Raw genomic sequence first — 23397 nt, forward strand, 5'->3', positions numbered from 1 at the left:
ATAAATTCCAAAATATTAAGTAAATCAGCCAGCTGACTAATTACTAACATTTTTGAGGGTACCATCCCCTACTCTGTGGTTTCATCTTTTACCGGAAAAGTCCTTGTTTACAGCACAGCCCTTGCTCCACGTTAGCATCGCTAATTTGACAAGCAGCAAACGGGGAAGATTTTGGACTTTTAAAGAAGTTTGAAAACCCTTTGAAAAAAATCAGTAGTACACTTCGACTGGCATCATTGTTTGGAGGCGGAAAAACTACCGACAAGGGCAGCAATGACACGCTTGCTAACGTAGCGCTAAGGTTAGCCTGCTAGGCAACTAACGCCAGCTAACTTGCCAGTAAGTGGTATATCCAGTTCACTGAAACAGGTACCGGTATGTCAACTCTGTGACAAGTGTTTACCGACAGGCACTCACACTGCCACGTATCACGTCTGGCTTGCTAAGTTTATGACCTGACTGGCTGGTCAAGAAACGAGCGCGGTCATGGGTGCAGAGAGCAGCGCGGTGCGGAGCTGCACCCTGGAGGAGCCGCTCCTGACCCTGCCCTCCGGACCCACCATGTACTCGGCGGTGCTCCAGGATGGAAAGCCTGCTTCTGTGTTTGTTCACAAGCGTGGCAATGAAGACAAAGTCAACAAAGCTGCCAAGGTGTGTACCTCCGTCGCTGCTCGCTTATGCCACTATCTTTTTTTTTAAATGCAAATCTTTTAAATATTAACTGTGTTAGCCTTACATCCCTTTAATAATCCTCTCATTTCATGCAGCACCTAAAGACACTGAGGCACCCGTGTCTGCTGCGTTTCCTGTCCTGTTCGGTGCAGGATGGTGGCATCCACCTGGTGACAGAGCATGTGCAACCCCTGCAGCTGTTGCTGGACAGCCTCTCCCCAGAGGAAATCTGTGCAGGCATCTATGACCTCCTGCAGGCACTTGTGTTTCTGCATGAGAGGGTGAGTGTTTCTCCTAATAGTCTCTGCATGATTATTAAGGCATGTGATTTTAAAAAATAAGAGGGTGGGGAAACAAGTGGTCTTCAAGGGATTACTGTGGAAGGAAAACTGGTAAGGTGCTGTTTCATGTTTTAGAGTAACCATTGATTCTTATTGTTTGTTCATCCATCTGTGTAAGACGTGTGTGAATATTCATGAGCTTCTAACTTGTCTTCCTCTTCCACCAGGGTAAGTCAAGTCACAACAACGTCTGTATTTCATCTGTATTTGTCAGTGATGATGGCCATTGGAAACTGGGAGGGATGGAGACTGTCTGCAAGTTCTCTGAAGCAACTCCTGAGGTAAGAAGTACAATTAAAGCATATGGACAGTCATGTGGAAAAATTATCCAAAGGACTCTTTACATTCCTGTGAAAAACTAAGTACACCCCATGATTTAGTAGCTTGTAGAACCACCTTTAACAGCTTGAAGTAATTGTTTTCTGTATGACTGTCTCACTCTCTTGCATCTTTGATTAATTTTGGCCCATAATTTTTTTTTTTTTTTTTTTAAGGTGTTTCTTTAGTTCATTGAGGTTTGCGGGCATTCATTTATAAACAGCTCTCTTAAAGTGTTGTCACAACATTTCAGTTGGGTTAAGGTCTGGACTTTGACTTAGCTATTGCACCACCTTGATTCTTTTTTGGGCAGTCTGTAGATTTGCTGGTGTGCTTGGGATCACTGTCTTGTTGTATGGCTGAACTTTGGCCAAGCTTTAGTTGTTGGACAGAGTTTCTCACGTACAACTTTGGAATACTTTGGTATACAGAGGAGTTCAAAGTTGACTCAGTGACTGTAAGGTGCCCAGGTCCTGTGGCTGCAGAACAAGCCCAAATCATCCCCTCTCCACAGCCATGCTTGACAGCAGGGATGAGGTGTTTCTGCTGTTAAGCTAAGTTTGGTTTTTGCCTGACGTGGTGCTGTGCATTATGGCTAAACATCTCCACTTTGGTCTCATCTGTCCAAAAGCCATTGTACTTGTTAAGTATTTTTCTAATTGTACTGTTATGAACTTTCACTTGTAACAAGCTAACTCAGACCTGTAGAGTATGACATGTAGCTCTTGGGTTCTTTGCACTTTCTCTGAGCATTGCATGGTCTGACTTTGGGGTGAATTTGCAGGGAGGTCCACTCCTGGGAAAATTGGCATTGTGTACACCTGATTGGTCCAAATCTGAAAACTGAAAATAAAAAACTTCTGCTTTAATAAAGGTGGTCACACTCGATGATCAGTTAATAAAGTAAGTTTGATTAGTATGACTTGAAAACTTTCTTTACTAACTGTATAATACCACTATACAGTTAGTATGTGTTCACTCAACTAGTGCTAACTTGGCAAAGATTTAGGCAAACAGAGCTATTTTACCTGCAATGTATAGTCCATTCAGCAGTTTTAATGTGCTTGCTTTGACTGCGTGAATCTCTTCATCATCTTAGAGAAGGGATTTTAAAAATGTCACTGACATGTAAGAAGTCTGGTTATATCCTAACCCAGTCCATTCTTCTACAACTTTTACAGTACTTTCAAAAACAGTTACAGTGCTTCACAGAACAAAATAGAAAACAATCTGCAAATAAAACATTTAAGAAATGATAAAGGTAAACCAACATTAGGCACAAGGGGGGAAAAAAGTTATATTAAAAATGAAAAGCAAATGTAAAATAATTTAAATAGCATACTCTTCCATTCTCCTCCCGCTCTGTCAAAGATGTTGTGTATTTCTCAAAGCTTATAAAAAAACGTTTATTTTAATACAAGCATGTTTTGGATTTGTATCACTTGCTCTAGGTGCTCCTTGATTAAAGGGAAGAGAAAGGCCTGTTAATGTTCTACATGATGTTGTACAGTGGCTGTGAGGCCCACTGTATTTTTTTTTTATTTTTATTTTGTGTCTTCCTCATTCACTTGCATGTATAGGTGGATGGGTATGAGGCTAGGCATTAGAATGGAGGTTTAAGCTTGCCAGCATCTGTGATGTGCTTTGCAAAAATGCTTCAGATTTTTAATGGGCTAGAAAACAGAAAAAGTGTTTTTGTATCTTCTATTCTTGTGGGGTTTCTAAAAATGAAAATCTTTAATATCTACAAAAAGAGTGACCAGACATTTGAAGACTCACTTTGTAATATATCAGGTTTATTTTTAATTTTGCATTTTCCTCAACTCCTCAGTTCCTCGCAAGCATTCAGAATGCAAGAGAGGCCAGCTGTGTTCCTCCAGAAGAGCAGGTAAGCAGGTTAAGCATAATGGTTGACCAATAGGACCACTTCCCACTTTGGTGACAGGTTTTGAAGAAACATTTTTTCGACAGGTGGAGGGCTTTAAAATCCTTCCAGATAAACATGCTTATTCTCGGGATTGTTACTCCTTTGGGATGATGGTGGAGTCTCTTATTCCTCTCCTGAATGACTATGGTGAGTAGAAATGATCTTGAATATTACGTTTCATCTTGTCATGTTTGTCACACGTGTACATTATCATACATATATTATGTTCTTTTCAGTGTCACAGGAGCTCTCTGCCAGCCTGACAAAGACCCTGCAGGCAGGCCTGCTGAACTCTGACCCCATGTCCCGACCTCCACTCAGTTCCTTGCTCACTCATGACTTTTTCAGGTTTGTGTGGTCATGCTTGATTTGCAGTTATCAGTACATACTCAGATAATATTCTTCAAGCAAATGTTTTCTGTCTACAGGAATGACTTTCTGGAAGTGATGAATTTTTTGAAAAGTCTCACCCTAAAGACAGAAGAAGAAAAGAATGAATTTTTTAAGTAAGAAATAATATGGTGGTCTTGTTATTAAAAAAGTCCATATTTATGTACATTCTTTGTTGTTGCACTGCGTTTTTGTACAATAGATTAAAAGATTATTCTTAGTGTAGTCCACACTCATTTTCGTTAACTTGTTTTCTTATATATTCCCCTTGTTACATAATGTGCTGGTTGTATGTTTTTGTTTTTGTAGGTTTCTTCTAGACCGGGTCCAGAGCCTCCCTGAAGAGCTGATAGCTACACGCCTTGTCCCCAAACTCCTCAACTCTCTCGTTTTTGCAGAGCCCATGGCTGTAAAAAGCTTCCTTCCTCATCTTTTAAGGCCAAAGAAGGGTGAGATGGCATTTTAATCAAAATCAGATCTGCTGATCCCCATTTCAAAGAGAGGCAAATACTGAGATGTATCTGACACGCACAAATGATAAATTAAACTTCAAAGTAGCTGCTGCTCATGCTCTTCTTTATTTTCCCGTGTGGACAGATCCCAGTGGTGGTGGTAGCACTGAAGATTGCCTGCTGTCTGTGTCACTTTACCGTAAGCATGTGATCCCTCAGCTTTTCAAGCTCTACAAGGTCAATGAGGAACACGTACGAATCGTGCTGCTGGGCCACATCCACATCTACGCTGAGTTTTTCTCCCACGATGAACTCAAAAACCAGATCCTACCTCAGGTGGGGGTGTCGGTATAGAAGCAGAGTTTTTAGCTTTGTTGTCAAACTAAGACACTTAAGGATTAGTGTCTCAGGTTAAGGAATAAGTTAATGTTTTGAAAAATACTTAAGAAGCCCCAGTCGAAGGGAGATTAGGTTATCTTAGATATCTTTAGATTAGGTTACCTTAAAGCAGGGTTAAACGGCTAACTCCAAAAATTGTAACCAATTTTGTCATTTAAAGTTTTAGGTGAAGATAAAAAGTCAAATGCAACTATCTCTTAATTATATTGTTTGTTACTCCCTTTAGGTTTTGTTAGGAATGAGAGATACCAATGATTCTCTGGTTGCCATGACGCTGCAGAGTCTGGCAGTGTTGGTGCCCTTGCTGGGAGCTCAGGTGGTTGTTGGCGGAGAGAGAACCAAGGTCTTTAAACGCACCACACCTAACTTTACCAAGTCTACAGATGTGACCCCTGAAAGTAAGCAAAGATGGTCTACTAATAACAATGAAAGCTGTTATGTCAATATTATTAAGGAATGCATAAACTTTTTTTTTTTTTTTGACAGACACTTTTTTTTTGTAATTGTGCCTCTGTACATCACTGCAGTGGATTTTAAATCAATCAAAATGTGATTGAACTGCAGATTTTCAGCTTTAAATCAAGGGGTATGACAAAATTATTGCATTAACTGTTTAGAAATTAGTGGAACCATTTTTCGAGGCTCAAAAGTAGCTGGATGAACTAAAATGAAAGGAATTTTAAATATAATAATTGGTTTGAATACGTGGATGAAAATCCTTTGGCAGTCAGTGACTGAAGTCCAAACCAAATCATCACCAATTGCTGTTTGCTTCTTTGAGATGCTCTGCTAGGCTTTTACTGCAGCTGGCTTCAGTTGGTGCCCATTTGTGGGTCTTTCTGCTATTAGTTTTGTTTTCAGTCTTCATGCTCTGTTGGGTTGACCACTTCAGAATATACAGTACCAGTCAAGAGTTAGGACACATTCACTGGATGGATGTGTCCTCTAACTTCTGACTGGTACTGTATTTTCCTTCCCTAGAGATACTCTTGGATTGCTTTAACAGTATGCTTTGGGTCATTATCCATTTATGAAGCATCTTTCTTTCAGATGATTTCTGGCAAAATCTGATGGATGCTGTAGCCAGTTCTGAATCTCTGATAGGTTTGTTTTGGATTTCAGCCTAATGATGACTTCCTTCACTTGCATCAACATCTCTTTGGAATCTCACATTGAGAATTTCAGCAAAAAACTATATAAAATGCAAGTTCAGCACTTGGAATTAACTAATTAATTTGTGATGGATTAATGAGGTAACATGCCTCACCTGGCCATCTGCTTGTTAATCAATTGTCCAGTTACTTTTGAACATCTGAAAATGGGGGAAATCTTGTTTAAAAATGGATGAAACTTGTAAAGTTAATGCAATACTTTTGTTAAGCCCCTTGAATTAAAGCTAAAAGGTGCACTTCAATCACATCTTGATTTAAAAAAAAAAAAAAAAAAAAAAAAAAAAAAAAAATGTAGTTACAACACTACAATTATTGTTTTTTTTGTTTTTTTTTAATGTCACTGTCCAAAAACATCTGGACCTGTAGAGTATGGTTTCCTGAAATAACTACAACTTGCTTTTTATTTTTGCCTCTGAGTTTTTTTCTGTTTTTCTAGTCAAAACGTTTTGCATAACATTTTGAGAGTATCGCTAGACCAGATAAAAGTGGTTCACAGAACTTATTATGCATTATACAGACTTTACTACACAAGGAGGCGAGGCAGAATTATTATATCCAGTAATTCAATACAAAAATATTTGTTGTCCTACCTCAAGTGAGCTCTGGCTTACAGGAATTGCGTAAAACTGCCTTATTTGAAAACTAGTCTTTTAAAATATCCAGTACAAAAACATGTTAAATGAACATGGATTGCAGGAAACAAGCCTGCAGCAATATGTTGGTAGTGTAGGTGATATTTTTGTGGAGGTGTGTTCAGCATGCTGTTGCCATTGTTGTCTCTGCAAAATAAGATTACAGGTTTAGTGAGAGTACCGGTTAAAACTAGAAAAACTGGATTTGGAAATTGAAATGTCACACTGCTAAGAATTCATCTGGAGTACAATGCAGCTGAGCTGCTCTCAGCAGCAGCTTTTTTTTTTTTTTTTTTTTTTGTGAATGAAAGTTTTTAAAAAGGTAACATGTGGATATCATTAATCTTATTTACTTTTCTTTAGCCTCACCTGTCCATATAGTTGGAGGTTGCCACCCTCAGATGGCCCAGCCCTCTAAAGTACTGAATTTGTTCCCTAAACCATCAGGGACCGAAGGTTTGGTCTTCAGTCACATGGGTACTAAGACACCAAGGGTTATCGCACCAGTATCAGGTAAAACACTCCTTTGTGTATTATTAATTCCAATTAACCTGGTTCATTTACACCTAAGGTTCATTGTGTATTTTTGTTGTGCTTTGCAGATGTCAGACAGATGTCTCTACCTTTGAATGGCTTTCGTCGAGACCGTGAGATAGACCCACTTTCTTCCAGCCCAGAGCAGAATGATAGACTAGAAGGCACTGTGGAAGACTGGCCTGACTGGAGTGACCCTGAGAGTGAGAATAGAGGTGGACATTCGGTCCAGATCCATATTCAGGCCTCTAAAGGCACAGATCCAGTTACCAGCCTGCCAATTACACATCAGAACACAGAAGAAGAGCCATGGGATGACTTTGAGGACACTGAACCTACCTCAGATCTCTCCCCCACAGCTCCATTATCAGACTCAGTCACCTCTGCACCACCCAAAGGGGGCACTGCTTCACCATTTTCAAAACGTGGTCCTGAACCACTGAGACTAGGTTCTTCTAAACCTCTTAAACTGACCTCAACACTGCGGCACTCAGACAACGAGGCCACTTCCTCATGGGACAATAGCTGGGCCCAAGAAGAAAGGGACTCTCAGAAATCACACAACCTCTTAAACCCCAAGGCCAAATCTACAGTGCCACAAACAAGTAGTTCAGTAGGTCTAGGGGATGAGTTTACGATCAAGGTGAAGAGAAAGGTAGAACAAGACCCAGAGCTGGATTTGTTTGCAGACATGGTGCCAGACATCAAGTTGTCATCTTCAGCACTGCTGTCACTACAAGAGTCTGGCGTCTGTGAAGCAGGACTGTCCACAGCATCTACAGACAACACTAAATCTCTGCAAGTTGATTCATCTGTCAATACTTTAAGACTCACTGCCAAGTTCGCAGCAGTTGACCTGACTGAGGTGAGTGTCTGAAAGTATGCTTTATATAGTTTCTCTGTCACAGCTACCTAGCTGCCACAGATTTCCCTCTTAAAAACCAGAAATCCAGATTCTTACACTTGTTCCTTCTGTGATGCTTTTATATGAAGGACCATCTGTGTACAGTCAGTTATAAGACGTGAATTGAAGCTAAATTAAATGGCAATTATGTCTTCACTTCCTTTTTTGGAGATCTTGTTGAATTCATCAGTGTAGTACTTTCTTTAAATATAGGATCAAGAAAGCCTGAGAAGACAACTGAATATTTTTTCCATATGAGTTTCACTTTTAATCAGCCTGTCACAGTAATCCTGCTGCAACCCCTTGTAGGAAACCACTTCATTTATATGAAATTCCTTTGTCAGTTGCACGTGTCCTGTGACTAAATATTTGGAAATTATTGCAACCAGTCTGAAGAACCCAAGAGCCAGAAGACACAAGATGTGCAAATATGTACACAGCTCCACAGTCCAACTTTAAAAAGTGACTGTCCATCAATGATGGAAATCGCTGAGAATTTCTGATTGCTGCAAATGTATGTTGTAGTAGATGATTGCTCTGTTTACATTTACTTCTTTTCCCTTAAAGACTGAAACAGACGGCTGGGGAGATGAAGATGACCTGAACTGGGAGGATAACGCCTGGTGAATACATTTGATGCATCACTTCTATCTGCTGTAAAAGACTTAACCAGTGGAAAACTGTAACCCACGCGCCACATCTGGAGTGCCACTTCAAACAGTCCAGTAAACTGGAAGTAGCTTCTCATTTAACATGATGCAGTAGGAATGGTAACAACAGGATGGAATGAGGCTTTTTATATTATGTTGATTCTGACATTTTATTATCAGTATGTTAATATATGAGAACTTGCTTTTAAACCAGAAGGATCAGCTCTTTATCAGATGGTGCTAGACTTGAACAGAAGAAGCCATTTAATTGTTTGCCATTTGATATCAAAGGTGAATGTAATTCTGTTTCATCTGCTATGCTCTTATTTTTTTTTTTTTTTTATCTGCCAATTTCACTACTAGCATAAAAAAAAAAAAGATGGACTTTGGGAAGCTCCAGTATCTCCAAAAAGATTCAGGTTTGATTAACTGAAGGCTTGCACTTTGAATGAATGTGAAATCAGAATCGAATAATTTATTAGTAGCTTTTTGGTTGATGGTGAAATAAACTGAAACTTGCTGTATTAAATGTCCCCATTTTATTTTACAGTATATTTTATACTGACCCAAGGAGGAAAGACTTGCAGCTGCTGCTAAAATAATTAAAATTCTTGAAGTTTCAGAAATAAGTTTAATAAAAAGGAACAAGAATTGACAGTTAATAAAAAAGAGGAGCAAAACCATTTTTAGCAGCACCAATTTGTGTGGAAACATCTTCAGCATTTCTGTACAGGAAGTAAATGTCCTGAGGCTGGAAAACTATCTGGAGCTACTAGGTTTTGTGTCTGACTGTAGTGATGTGGGTTAGGAGGGTCTGCAGTTCCTGTAGTCTGGATTCCAGCCACTGTGGAGGTGGTGCACTACTGTTAGTGTTACCCTCAATGAGAGCCTGAAGTGCTTTTAAAGCACTCTCGGCTGTCTGGATAAATCGGCCGTACTCCTGCTCTGCACTGGTCTCCTGTCGAGCTCTCTTTGGGCACGGCTGAGAGGGATGAAATACAGATCTTGTGAATTAAACAGTCATTTATATAACATAACTCCTGTTCTACAGGACACTTACAGTTTAAACCTAGATAGCAAAATCCTGTGATAGATTACAAATGTCACCAAACTGACTTTCAATCAGAAAGATGCATTTAAGTTGGTAAGCATCAAGTACTTTATTTTAGGCCCAGCATTTAAACAAAAATATGGCTAACTCTTTGATAATCTGACATCTAATAAAATGAGTATCTTGACTGCTTTTGTACAATGCATACTGCCTCCTTATGTTCAAGTAGTTTAATATGCATCTGCTATTACTAATTTGAAAAGTGTCAAAAGACTGTGTAAACCTACATATTCAGAAAGGCTGAATACATTTTAATTTAAACTACTAACCTCTGAATCTGAAAACCCTTCAGGAGGTGGTTTATTCAAAACATTTTCTTTTTTACACTCCAGCTTTTCATTGTGTTGCTTGATCATTAGTGTCTCCTGTTTGAGCCTCTCAAGCCGTGACTCATTATCTTCCTGCACGTTCACAGTCTGCAGCAAAAGAAACTGTCACTGTCATTTTATTTTAGATACATCTTCATAATAAAATGTAGATATCCCTTACCTTGCTGAGATAATTAACCACTTTGGTCTTGGTGTCTTCTGCACACAAACTCTGAGAAATTACCTCTTCATGGTTTGTACTCTGACAGAAGGATGCATCAAGGTTATGTTTAAGCTTTAACAGTATCTACAATTACTGTAATATCAAATTATATAAATATAAAAATCTTTCCATACCTCTGCAAATTGAGAAAAGGCCTCCAGGGCGTGCTGATGCAACAGCCAAGACTTGTCAGCCAAAAGGGCTCCAAACAGGCTACTGAGCTTTGGAAGAATTTGACTCTGGAAGCAAAAGGTTTATATTACTGTGAAAAGGTTTATTCACATCTCTTATGTAGAGTTTGAACAAAATAACAATGGTTAATTTCGTTTTTCTTATAGATTTCCTTTATACTAAAAAAAAAAAAAGTGGTGCTGTAAAGGATGTATTTACCTCACCCACCGACCGGTGGAGGGAGGTTATATTTTCTGTACACGGGAAGAAACAGTTACTGTTGATAATTGTCTTTTACCTTAAAATACAATAATGCAAAGTGAACTACAAACCCTACACAAAAATCACAAATATACATTTCATTTCTTGGCAAATGTTTGTTTTACTTTTTTCATTTTGTTTTGTTTTTGTTTTTTCTAGAGGACCCTATTACAGTACATAAACTGAATAAAATACATCCAGACTATAAATACTATTATTTGTTCATGTGGATCCAATTTTGAAAATAAAAATATTAAAGTTTTAAAAAGCTAATAAAGTAAAGTTCTAGTCTTTGTGATCTGATGGAATATGACAACACTGGGTGGTATCTATTGTAGCGTAGTATTGGCATATAGAAAATTTAGGGTGGGGGAGGTATGTGCTCTACTGAATGCTCTTGTTAAGCTGGTGATGATAATTTTGATTGTAATATATGTTTAAGAGACTTGCAGGGCTTTAGGAGCAACTTTAAAAGAGGACAGCAGCAAAAGTGTTTCTCTAAAGCAGCCATTAGAAAGACAATTACCAAAAATGAAATCCTCATTTGTAAAACTAATTTATTACCTGGCTGTCAGGCGGGACAAAAATCTTCCCCAGTGAAGAGAGAAACTCCAAAGCAGCCAGGAGTAACCAATCTGCACACTTTTGAGAAACCACAGCATCCAGACACACCAGAGCCTGGGATAACACACAGCAGTCATCAAAATTATTGTGCATTCCTCAGCTGTTAAATGTGGCCTGTGAAAACCTACCAGCATACCTGACAAATGATGTGAGGTTCAATGTGCGTCACTAAAACAGCTGACAGTGACAAGAGCAGCTGCAGCATCCACTGGAGCACGGGGTGGGTCTGCAACTGGAGCATACCAGGTTACAGTTTACTGATCTTGTATTTATTCCTTTAATCCATCTGTTTGTATTTGTATTGTTTGTCACCTGGTCTGGACTCATTCGTAACCAAAGCTGTGAGACTATCCTCACAGAAGACAACACGCACTCTTCTTCAGGGGAGGACTGGCCTCGAACCACTGATAGGAGAGACATCAGCACTGCATTCTGGTAACAGGAGGGACTTTGTAAAAACGTGTGCATTTTTCCATTTCTTCTCCCTGCTTTCTTGCATTGTTTTCTCGGCTGTGTTTAATTATTCTTAAGATATCAAACTGGAAGCTAAAACAGTTATTAACCTATTAATAGATGTGGTTTATTGTGAAGATTGCAGCCTGTTCCATCTTTCATTCACTGCTTAGTTATTTTGAGGAAAAGGTCACAGTTTTGACCCTTTCCTCATAACTTTGTTTTCACATTACTTCTGCACACTGAAAAATGGCATTTTGCCAAAGGGTGTGAGGAGCTGTGAGTGTTCATTATCAGAATGGACACACTGATATCCAAGGACAGCTGTGTGTATATTTTGCAAAACAGTAGTATTTGACTTCCTGGCATTGAAAAGGGACTTACTGATCAGTAATAAAACCTTTATTACAACCAATAACCATTTCCTCATTAACAAATGTATAGTTGAGTATATAAAATGAAATGTATTTGTTATAATCTGTTATTAGCTATGATATAATGCATACTACAATATAGGCTCAATTATGGAAAAAAATATATGAGCTTTTTAATAATTAAATCAGCATTATTTAACAGAATTAAACCTTCTTTTAACAGGTTTAAGCCTGTTATAAAAGGATGTCTTATAACATGACAGCCTCTTCCATATTATTAAAAACATGTAGAGCCAGGTTAACGCTCTAAATATTAGGTTGTTCTCACCACTTTGTTGATTTGTCCCAGTTTGTATCCTCCATTCTGCCAGTCAGTCAGGACTTTTTGAGTTATGCCAATAACATCTGTCACTACTTGGTGACGGACGTCCTGTGAAAGAGCTCTGAGCAGGACATGGTGCCACACTGGAAGGTTTTCCACCTCAGAGGGAGGAAAATGTGACACCAGCTCCATCTGCAACAACATATTTAAGATTACAGGAAGACATTCTTTATTAAGGTTAACATTTTTGATTAAAACTGTTTAATTATTTTTTATTGGAATAATCAACAAGCATCATTCAAAACCATAAAGTGGCACTCTATTCTGGTAGCTGGTGCCAGACATGGAAAAGGGGAGAAAGAGAGAGTGAGAGCAAGAAAGAAAGAAAGAAATCCATCTTCTTCCACTTATCCAGGGCCAGGTCACAGGGGCAGCAGCCTATTCAGAGAAATCCAGACCTCCCTCTCCCCAGCCACCTCCTCCAGCTTTTCTGGGGGACTCCGAGGCCAGCTGAGTGATATAATTTCACCAGCATGTCCCGGGTCTACCCTGCAGCCTCCTCCGAATAGGAGGTGCCCAGGAGGCATCCTAGTCAGATGCCTGAACCACCTCAACTGGCTCCTTCCGATGTGGAGGAGTGGCTCGAGTCTGATCCTCTCTCCAATGACTGCACTCTTCACCCTAACTTTAACAGAGAGGCCAGCCACCTTTTGGAGAAAGCTAATTTCTGCCGCTCATATCTGCAATCTCATTTTTTCGGGCACTACCCAGAGCTGGTGACCATAGGTGAGCGTGGGACATAGCCTGATGGGCAAATTGACAGCTTCACTTTTACATTCACTGCAGCCACAGCCCCCGTCTGTCAATCTCCCACTCCACTCTTTCCTCATCGAAAACCCTGAGATATTCAGGCTCCATTTACACATTTTCAGATGAAAACGTTAAAGTTTTGATGCGTTTCGGCCTCCCATTTACACAAAAGAACAGCATGAAAATGATACCTTTGGAAAATGGGCTCCTGAGTGGAGCGTTTTGAAAACGCTCCGGTCTCCATTTCCATGTAAACGGGTGAAAATGCTACTTTTTGAAAACGGGGGCAACCGCACATTTTCACAATGGTTGCAGCTCCTATATCCACATCGCCAACTTGTGGCCTTGCAATTGGAATTGCTGCATTTTCAACGTCTTGAAACAATTTTGTCTGTAAAAATTATGAAGAGTACTGGTGACAAATGGCAGCCCTGGCAGAGTCCAATACCCACAGCAAACGAGTCTGACTTATTGTCGGCAATGGAGACCAAGCTCTCGCTGCAGTAGTACAGGGACTGAATGGCCCATAGAGAGAGACCCCATACTCATGCAGCACCCCACACAGGATATCCCAGTGGACATGGTCAAGTGGCTTCTCCAAGTCCACAAAACACGTACTGGATGGACAAACTCCTACACACACTCGTTTATCCTTGTGAGGACAAAGAGCTGGTCCAGTGTCCTGCAACCATGACCAAAACCGCAATGTTCCTCCTGAATCTGAGGTTCAACTAGTGGACAAACACTTCTTTACAGCACCCAGGCATAGACCTTCCTGGTGAGGCTGAAGAGTGTGATCCCCCTATAGTTGGAGCACACCCTCTGGTCCCTCTTCTTAAAGATGGGAACCACCACCCCAGTCTGCCAATCTAGTGGCACCACCCTAGATCTCCACGCAACGTTGCAGAGGCATGTCAACCAAGACAGCTCTACAACATCCAGAGTCTTCAGGAAGTCAGGGCAAATCTCATCCACCCCAGGGGTCCTTGGGTTGTTTTACTACCTCAGTGAACTTGCCTCCAGTAATGGGCGAGGTGTCGTTCAGTTGCAGTCAGCAGCACCCCACCCGCACTATACAGCATTGAGCAGAGCACCACTTTTCCCCTCTTAAGTCACCTGAGAGTTTGCCAAAATCGCTTCGAGGCAGACCAAAAGTCTTTATCCATGGCTTCAACAAACTCCTCCCACAACTAATTTTTTGCTTCATCCACCGCTTGGCCTGCCGGTACCCATGAGCTGCCTCGAAAGCCCCATAGGCTAACCAAGCCAGAGAGGACTCCTTGTTTGGCCCTATGGCTCCCATCACTTCCAGAGTCCACCATCTGGTTCGAGGATTACCACCACGACAGGCACCAACCACCTTGAAGCCGCAGCTCCGTGTGGCAGCCTCAATAATGGAGGTGCGGAACATGATCCATTCTGACTCAATGTCCTCAACCTCCCTCTGAATGCTGTTGAAGTTCTGCTGGAGGTGGCAGTTGAAAATCTCATGTCCTGTACTGGGGTCTCTGCCAGGCGTTTCCAGCACACCCTCACTACACATTTAGGTGCACCAGGTCTGTCCAGTGTAAAAAAAAAAAAACCTGAAGAAACCAAATTACATGAAAGGCAGAAGGGTTAACTGAACTTATATAAATAATCCAATGACTAGCACTCAACTCTGCTGAATGTGGGATATTTAAGAGCAATATGTTAGCACTCTTCACTATAATTACCAAACACTTCAAACGCGTGAATGCTGCTCATCACTCCAGTAAAGTTTTAGAAACTTGTGGCATCCATGCTGCTCTGTTAGCCAGCATTCTACACGTTTGTCTTTGCCTTTAATTGTTTAAGGCCCAAGAAGAAAACAGGCTTTTAAATGGCTTAAATTGGCTTTTAATTTTGGAATATGAATCCATATATTTACTTGTATGCAAATTATGCAAAAGTCCACTAATGTATAATCCCAGTTGGCATTTCACAGTTAACAGTGTGATAACTGTTAAAATTTGCTTGCAGTAATCTTGGATACTCACTGTTTATGAAGGAAATTTTATGATTTTTGTATTAAAAAAAATATGTGTTTGGGCGCCTGGGTGGTTTAGTGGTGAAGCCGGTGACCATATACATATGCCGCGTTGCGGTGCGGGCGGCGCGGGTTTGCGTCCCGGCCCGTCGTTAATTTGCCCGCGTGTCTTCCCCTGTATCTTTCCCCGATTTCCTGTCTCTCTCCACTGTTGATAAAAGCCGCTGTGGCCAAAAATGCAAAAAAAAAAAAAAAAATGTTTTTGCTGACCCTCTAGCATAATTCATAATTCAATGAAATGTTTCATTGCTGCTTCTTGGGATTCTAACCTGGTGGCTTGATGTCATAAGGAAAACCATGCGTTTCAGCAACATGCCCAGATGGAATGACTGGTAACGCTCAGTGCCGCAAACTTTCACCTAAAAGAGAAGAAGGGGAGAAGCAGGGAGGGGTGATTGACAGTCCAAGCAGCTGAGTGATGGTACCAGGACAAACTGACAATGACAATCTGACAATGTGGCTGTTTTAACAACTGAGACATTATTTTTGGAGGAGTGAGGTATTTATGGTATTTAGGACACTCTCCAAAATAAGTCATTTGGTGAGCTGAGCAGCTCCCAATGTAGGAAAAGCATACAGTCCTAATCTTGTGTGTTCCTATGCATTACTGTGACTGTATTTAGATTGGTGCACTACTGAAAGTGATGCATGAATGTTATCAGCTCCGACAAAGTAAGATCACAGCTTTTACTGTGTGCATCCAGCTGGCATATTAAAATGTCATCAGATTAATGAAAAGGCATTTCTGGAAGGGCCTTAGTTCATGGGCTGAAAAATGTAAGTACTGTCAGCTGTGACCTCTCACTTTCATCAATGTTTGTGTATTCTGCATTTTCCTGGTCTGTACCTACCAGCTGAGCAATAAGGAGGACATGATGTAGGCAAAGTTCTGCTGTCCCATACCTGTCAACACAGTTTTTTTTTGTTGTTTTTTTTTTTAAAAAGAGCATTTGATTCAATATAGCACAAGAAAACATGCACACTAAATTCTCACAAGCAGTCTTTGGTCAACCAGTAGCTGAAATGAGTCTCAAGATGCCTAAAATTAAGCACAGCAAAACAAAAAGGCCCAAAAAGCAGCCCTTGCCTAGATGCAGCTGCATATAATGATGAAATAATATATGGGATTATACTGATGAATAAAATGGCAAAAAAATAAAAAACCTACTGCTCATACTATTAAAAGGAAAATGCACAGAACCCAACCCCCACCATGAATAGTGAAAACTGCATTACTCTTCACTCTCACCGTGCTGTAAAGCACCACACATCTGTTGCCAATAGAGCTGTTTGAGTATCAGCCTGAAGTACAGCATCAACCAAGCAACATTCCTGAAAAGAGGAGATAAAGGAGAGGGGAAGTCAGATAAAGGTTTTGGGGAAAAGAAAAAAAAAACTACACAAAACAAAAGGTATTAAAATATTTAATCATCACAGAAAAACTAAACAACAAGCTGTGAATGAAGGGAAATCCTGCACTGAAACACAGCTCATGGCAATCATGAGATTAGAGACCATCAATATATATAAAGATATATCCATTTATTTTGCAAATTATTTTATATTTTATATGATTGTGTAACAGTAGACAGAAATTGTTGGTATAAATAATTATTAATATGCCATAAAGTCCAACTTGGTACAATTACCCATTTAGAAATGTGTGTGTAAGGTTTGGGGTCGGGTTAGATTCAAGTGAGACTTTATCCAGATGAGATATTTTCTGAAATCTTTCATCTTGACTCAGCTAATCAGAAGGTCCTAGCTGTTTCCAAGGATCACACCCACAATTGAAGTCAGTTCTGTTTGCATGAAACATCTTGATTATTTGAAAGAGGCAGTTTGCATAAACAGCGTGCATTTCACTACTTAGCAGTGGTTGTTTGAGCTACTCTTAGTACTACCAGAACTATGCACAAAACTGTTGACAGAGATTTGCAGACAAAATTATACAGTTATGGTAAAAAGAAAGTTTGTCCTCTGTCAATGGCTAAGGCTATACATATCAGGGTATAGTAAAAATAATCTGGTCCTTAGCAAGTCTTAAAATTGAAGACTAAGATATGACATATTACATGTGCCATTATTTATTTAATAAAAATTAAGCCAAAATGCAGAAACAATGTGAGAAAAACTAAGTAAATACTTTCTGCTTCAACAGGAATGAAGAGGGTAAGCAGGAGCCAGGTGTTACTAATCAAACGCCACAGGACCTGGCCACCTTGCAGTCACTGAATCGACCATGCGTAATACCTTAGGATTAACACAGGGTGTGCTCTCTTTTCCTATGCCTGTGTGCTACCCCGTAGTCTAATAATTAACATTTATAACCTACAATAAATGAAACATTAGATCAGACCAACAGTTTTAAAGTGTCAGAGGCATTCTACTGGTATTGCTTAAAACAGCTTGTGTTGTTGTATAAACCTCACCAGTACAGGAAAATATACAGGGGGAAGCCAAGCCACACTGGCACAGAGTTGCACACAGATGTGTTGGTGCACAGTGACTTGGATCTGTGCCTGACCCTTCAACATCACCCCCGGCAACAGCACTGGGACCTTACGTTCCACACAGCATCGCCGGAAACTAGTGAAAACGGCCTGGAAGAGAGGAAGCCTGAGGACAGAGAAGATACAATGAAGCACTTCAAACATGTAGCAAACAGTTACAATAGAGCTAAATTTAACTGTGCAGTAAAAAAGGGAAATACTACTAACAGGCTGTGCAATAAAACACTAAATGATTTAAAATATTAGAGTTCAATAAATCACCCTTTTACCTGAGATTTTCTTCTGAAAACTGACTCCCTGTGTACCAAAGCTGAAGCACCTCCTCAGGTTGGCCAGCCAGCTGTCCCATGATGCTCACCAGCAACAGACAGTGAGGAAGCTCATGTTCAGGATTTAAACCTACAGACAATATGATGCACAATTTGTAACAGAAACATCTAGAAACATATCAGCAATTTTGAGCAATTTTTTTTTTTTCCTCTCTCATCACACCACAAATACAAATAAAATACAAATCTAAGAGAGGTCAGCTTTCAGTAGATGTTTTGAAAGCAAGCCCACTGTGCAACATTTATCTTTTAGCCTTTCTTTTTCCCCCAGTAGCATCATTTACTTATTAGCTTTGAGTAGAAGTTTTGGAAGCAATACTATATTGCAATACTCCAGTGCAGTATACTGAACTGGCAGATGCTGATCTAATTCACCACATAACATGCAATACTTGTCATTAGCCTGTTGGATGCCATTAGTCCACAAATCATTCAGTTTAAAAAGCCATTACATTAAGAAAACAGGAAAGCATCTGTCAATTGTGCTACTGTATCATGAAAAAAAACATCCAACAAGATAAACTTTTCACTCACGCAAGTTCTCCTGGAGGACAACTTCAGCAAAAGGTCTTAAAGGCAGCAGCTGAAGCAAGAAGGCTTCCATGGGAACTAGAGCTGCTGCATTTAACTCCTGAGATAAAGCTACAGGCAGTTCTGGAGTGCTTAAGCTGGGAGGGAATTTACTGAAAGACATCAGCCACATTGTCATAATCATGATTACAACCAATCAAAAAATAAACTGTGATTTTATAATTAGTATTACAATAAAACATGTACACATGTAAACAACAGAGACCTGATGATCTGCAGGTAGAGCTGGTGGAAGCAGCTACAGCACTTGGTTAGAAAATATCTGAATTCCTGTTAAAAGGATAAACATGAGGAAATGTGTATTCAACAACTCTGACTTCATTAAAAAGAAATTAAGAATGTAGCAATATGAGACGACACAAAGTTTTTATACAGTCAAAACACCAGGAAAAAAAGATCCTAATTTTAGCTACCTTTATGTAATGAATCAAAGTGTTGGCAAAAAATCTGCACATCTTTGCAGTTTTTTGGAACAACTTGTATTCTGGACTTTGCGTGGCCTCCTTTGAAAAGAAAAGAGCATTAATAGAAAAGCTGCCCAAGGTGACCTTACATTATTATAGACAACCCCAAGTTTTTCTTCAAGTACAAAAGGTTACAGCCTGGGAAATACTCATCATTTGTTCTGTCATTGTGGTGGCTCTAGTTGGTATCAAGTCAGTAAAGACAAAAATATGCTGAGCAGCAATCTTTCTATACATTACAAGTTTACATAATTTCTGAACAGAAATAGCTACTAAAAAAAGTTTATGCTCTTAAATGTCTAACAGTTATGGTAGTAAATGCAATAAATATTCAATAATCATGCAACTTCTATTTATTTAAGCTTGGTTTTGTATTTATTTCTTTAATAATAGGGGTTTTCTACCTGCAGACCTGCATGTTTAATCTGTTCAGCCAGCTCCACACAGTTGTGGAAGGAGCTCAGCAGGTTGTCACACAGGCTGTTACTGATGTCACTGTGATGTAGATGCTCCTCAACCAATGACTGGTTCTTCAGACTCATTCTGGACAAAATAATGGTTATTAAATGGGACATTAAACTCATCCGATTCCTAAAACAAAAATTCATCTAATAAACTGTAACCCTTAATGACATTAACTGTACTAACTTGATGAGGAACTTCCATGTGTTTGCATGCAATGCTATGTCCAGGTTGGAGATAACAGAGCAGATATCCAGCAGACTATGAATCACTGAAGAAGATGAAAATGATGTAAAATGAACTGAAGATGTCATTAAGGTACATGAGCGCAAAAAAAGGTATGAAATGTAGAAATTCACAGTGTAACACAGCGATGTTTACCTGCACAGACAATGAACACACCTGTAACAATATCAGAGACGTCCTCCTCTGAGGCACTGCTGTCCAAAGAGATCTTATCTAGCAGCTCCAGAAGACCCTTCTGAAGGGAATAGGCCTCCTTGAATAGTCCCTGAAGCAAGTCAGCAACAAGGGAGAGACGGCCGCAGTAAACCACCTCGCTATCCTGCGGACAACATACAGAATATGCCTGAACTATTCTGTTTTCTTCAAATACATTTTCTCAAGATTTTTAAAGAATTTAAGTCAGTTTTAAATGACCTATTTAAATGTTAATTTCAACTTTAGTGGTTGATATTAATGCTCTAAAATTAAAAAAAGAATACAATTATAGCAGTGACTTCACAAGACACTAGATGTAGTTTAAAAAAAATCATGCAACAAAGATTTCTGCAGTTAGAGAAATAATATAAAGGAAGACCATCTCATGAAAACTGTTGTTTTTGACCCATCTTAAAATGTTGCCTACTAATAACAGTGGCTTTCAAATAATCCCACTTGAGCTTCTAAATTAGGTGCCAATGATATGAAGCCTCTTCAGCTTGAGTCATTTATTGATTTCTGTGATGAATCTGTACAAAAGCAACATGCATGCGCTAGTGTTGTCGCTGTGTGGTGAGAGTGCATCTGTAGCACTCTAGTGTGCTGGGGCAGATGCACTGTGCAGATACACCACTAAAACTCTGTCTCAGCATCCTTTGCAGGCTCATGCACTGGAATTGCAATTGCTGACAGAGCTATTAATTCTGTATTATATCAAAGAGGACTGAGATAACGTGACACCATTCCTCTGAATTTAGCTGAAGCTAAAACCAAATTGGAGCTTTTAACTAGATAATGATCTTTAGCACACTAGCAAATCCCCCAAGGGTCAAGCATTTCAGAAATACCGTATTTTCCGGAGTATAAGTCGCACTTTTTTTCATAGTTTGGCTGGGGGTGCGACCTATACTCCGGAGCGACGTATATGTGACATTTATAACACATGAACCAAAATACTCCAGCCACTTGACATCTCCGTGAACTGCAGCTTTAAGGCAGTCTTGCGTAACCTGTGGGCGCAGTGGATGATGGATGGAGAGCACAGCTTAACGGCAACTGGGAGGATGCGCCACCCAACTTTCCTGGAAGTCATTGGATGGATCAAGAAAACATGGGCTTCAGTGACAAACCATCCTGTTGGGATTCAGAAAGGCTGGAATAATTGGAACTGCAGCTGACGACGAGTCTGACTAACGCGACACAGAAGAGGAAGCGGCGCTTCGTCTACGGAGTGTACGGAATTGTTTAGAAGTGACACCGAGGATGAAGAATTCAATGGATTGATGGTTTGGTTAACTTGTTAGTATGTTCTTTATGCTATGGTTATCTGAATAACTTAATGTTACGTTAACATACCGAACACGTGTTCGTTGTGCGTCATGTAGCTGAATGTGTTACGTTAGCATAACGTAGGCGTAACCGTGTTCGTCCTGTTCTTTAATCCATTATTATTTTAAATTGCCGTTCAAGATGGAATTTCTGCTCTGGGTCTCGGATTCTATCAACCCCCCCCCCCCAAAAAAGTGCGACTTATAGTCCAGTGCGACCTATATATGTTTTTTTCTTCTTTATTATGCATTTTTTGGCTGGTGCGACCTATACTCCGGAGCGACGTATAGTCCGAAAAATACGGTAATAGCTTCTGAGGCAAAGAGTGAACTTATATTCACCACCTTAATATCCCATCTGCAGATTAGTCAAATTCTTTGACTAAAAATGGCTTGGAAGTTGTGTTCACGTATGTAATCATTATCTATAATGATAGGCACTGTTTTACACAAGATTAAGTGTTTGCTTTTCCAAATATGAAAAAGATTAATACATTTTCACTTGATATCTTTTCTCATAACAACTACTGAATAGACTGACCTTGCAGTGCTGAAATGTTTCTTTCAGGACTTTCAGAATACAAGCTGGTAGTGAGCGGATAGAATCCAGGTCAGGGGTATCTTCCAGTGAGCCAACATGACGCACACAAGCAGATAGTGCATCAATTATCTGCATCATTGCCTGAAAAACGAAACAGGATCTTGTCACCATATAATTTAGGATTTCATTTAGGAGTGAAGTTAGAACAATGTACATTATATTGTATGTATGAAGTTGTATGGGTCTCACTGTACTATTTTGAAATGTACTGTATAGCAATACCTGTAGTATGTTCCTTAGTAAGGCACAAAGTTCAGTATTTTGACTCGAAAGTCCACCAGCTTGCTCCATGATTTCTTTCATCATGCTATCAAACACTGTCACAACCTGCAAACAGTTGTGACAGATAAACTTTCAGTAAGACAAATACATTTGTCAGGAAATTTAGGTAAATAAAGTAGTCATTCACAAGAAAATAGTTACTTGTATCAACAACACAACACGTCCTCAATATATTTTGCAACCATCAGGATACCTTTGGTAAGATCTTGGAGAAGCACTCGTCTTCCAGGTCTCGTAAACCAATATGAGGGAGGAACATGTCTGTAATTATCTTCAATATACCTGTGAAGGTGCCATATTTTTAAAACAGTTCATATTTGGACAGCAAGGTATACCAAAGTTTGTAATTATTTGATGTGCAATTAGTAAACTCACGTATGTGATCATCCCAACTGTCAGACTGATAATGCAACGAGTGAACACCGTCAAGGAAAACATGTGCATTACAGAATGATTTACCTAATTATTTTCAGTGTGTGTGTGTTACAAAACTGAAACTCGGAGGAGACAACAAACATTAGACAGGATATAGTGAGCTTTGGCAGGACAGACTTGAGCTCCTGGCGACAGGTTTCCTGACTCCACTGCACCACCTCGTCCAGGAGAGAAGTGTTGGTCTGGGACATGATGAAATCTGGGGAAGCCCAGTTCTGCAGTCCAGAAATTTTTTCATGCACGTTATCACTGAGTGAGTCACTGAAAATGACTCCTTAGCTCTTTTACCAATTAGTCGGTCAAGGAGATTCGTTTTTAGATATCAAAATTCAATTGTGATCACTTGTAAAAGGAACCGTTATAACTTCCATTACTCTACTCTGCCTAATTGCATTCTGAATATCTGAAATACCATACAGACATTTTGATAATTAACTTTTGAATAGTCGGAATAAATTTTAGACATTTAGATTTCCACTTATACAGTCTGTTAAGAATAGTTTATACCAGCTATTGGGATTTCTACTGGCTAGGACTTAATTGTAGTATTCAGTTTCTATTGCCCCTGCAGATTGCTTGCAGGTGTTATGAATTCACCGACTACAAAACGTTAGCTAGCTTCTGTGTTTACTGACATATTTTGTGTTGATACGCATCCTACCGTAATTACAAGACGAACTCCTCTTTCCAGGGGTAAAAGAAGTATCACGCCAACGCTCCAAAGAATCTTAAAGTGCTGCCATTTTACTTTTTCAACGACTAAAATGTACAAAGCGGATAGTTTACCGTATCTGTGAGATATGAAACATACTGCGCGCCGTGGTTTAAGTCGGAC

General features: G+C 39.6%; 2 protein-coding genes across 2 annotated transcripts; one reads left to right on the forward strand and one right to left on the reverse strand.

Moving 5' to 3' along the window:
• The first annotated feature begins 30 nt into the window (after nucleotides 1-30).
• scyl3 (SCY1-like, kinase-like 3) lies at nucleotides 31-8920 on the forward strand. Its single transcript, XM_030727697.1, has 13 exons — nucleotides 31-651; nucleotides 768-953; nucleotides 1181-1294; nucleotides 3163-3219; nucleotides 3303-3405; nucleotides 3495-3606; nucleotides 3687-3764; nucleotides 3958-4097; nucleotides 4246-4436; nucleotides 4726-4897; nucleotides 6667-6816; nucleotides 6906-7702; nucleotides 8309-8920. The coding sequence occupies exons 1-13, from the start codon at nucleotides 487-489 to the stop codon at nucleotides 8366-8368; spliced, it is 2325 nt and encodes a 774-aa protein (XP_030583557.1). The 5' UTR covers nucleotides 31-486; the 3' UTR covers nucleotides 8369-8920.
• Nucleotides 8921-9006: 86 nt separating this feature from the next.
• firrm (fignl1 interacting regulator of recombination and mitosis) lies at nucleotides 9007-23397 on the reverse strand. The gene is made up of 25 exons (XM_030727696.1): nucleotides 23224-23397; nucleotides 22658-22777; nucleotides 22503-22542; nucleotides 22321-22409; nucleotides 22068-22172; nucleotides 21786-21926; nucleotides 19878-20040; nucleotides 19662-19746; nucleotides 19418-19556; nucleotides 18963-19052; nucleotides 18755-18819; nucleotides 18493-18641; nucleotides 17899-18028; nucleotides 17549-17735; nucleotides 16366-16448; nucleotides 15968-16019; nucleotides 15386-15475; nucleotides 12245-12430; nucleotides 11402-11521; nucleotides 11226-11321; nucleotides 11030-11143; nucleotides 10168-10272; nucleotides 9992-10072; nucleotides 9772-9918; nucleotides 9007-9373 (listed from the first exon to the last, which is right to left on the reverse strand). The coding sequence occupies exons 2-25, from the start codon at nucleotides 22751-22753 to the stop codon at nucleotides 9164-9166; spliced, it is 2763 nt and encodes a 920-aa protein (XP_030583556.1). The 5' UTR covers nucleotides 22754-22777; nucleotides 23224-23397; the 3' UTR covers nucleotides 9007-9163.

This window comes from Archocentrus centrarchus, chromosome 4 (genome assembly GCF_007364275.1).
Source record: "Archocentrus centrarchus isolate MPI-CPG fArcCen1 chromosome 4, fArcCen1, whole genome shotgun sequence".
In the NCBI taxonomy this organism is placed as follows: domain Eukaryota; kingdom Metazoa; phylum Chordata; class Actinopteri; order Cichliformes; family Cichlidae; genus Archocentrus; species Archocentrus centrarchus.

Excerpts from the sequence above, each read along its gene's own strand:
- firrm (XM_030727696.1), bottom strand. The coding sequence starts at position 22,753 with ATGTCCCAGACCAACACTTCTCTCCTGGACGAGGTGGTGCAGTGGAGT. Across the intron at positions 16,449-17,548 it reads CTGTATATTTTCCTGTACTG|GAATGTTGCTTGGTTGATGC; the intron begins GTGAGGTTTATA and ends TCCTCTTTTCAG. Across the intron at positions 15,476-15,967 it reads TCCTCCTTATTGCTCAGCTG|GTGAAAGTTTGCGGCACTGA; the intron begins GTAGGTACAGAC and ends CTTCTCTTTTAG.
- scyl3 (XM_030727697.1), top strand. The coding sequence starts at position 487 with ATGGGTGCAGAGAGCAGCGCGGTGCGGAGCTGCACCCTGGAGGAGCCG. Across the intron at positions 3,765-3,957 it reads GAAAAGAATGAATTTTTTAA|GTTTCTTCTAGACCGGGTCC; the intron begins GTAAGAAATAAT and ends TTGTTTTTGTAG. Across the intron at positions 6,817-6,905 it reads GGTTATCGCACCAGTATCAG|ATGTCAGACAGATGTCTCTA; the intron begins GTAAAACACTCC and ends TGTGCTTTGCAG.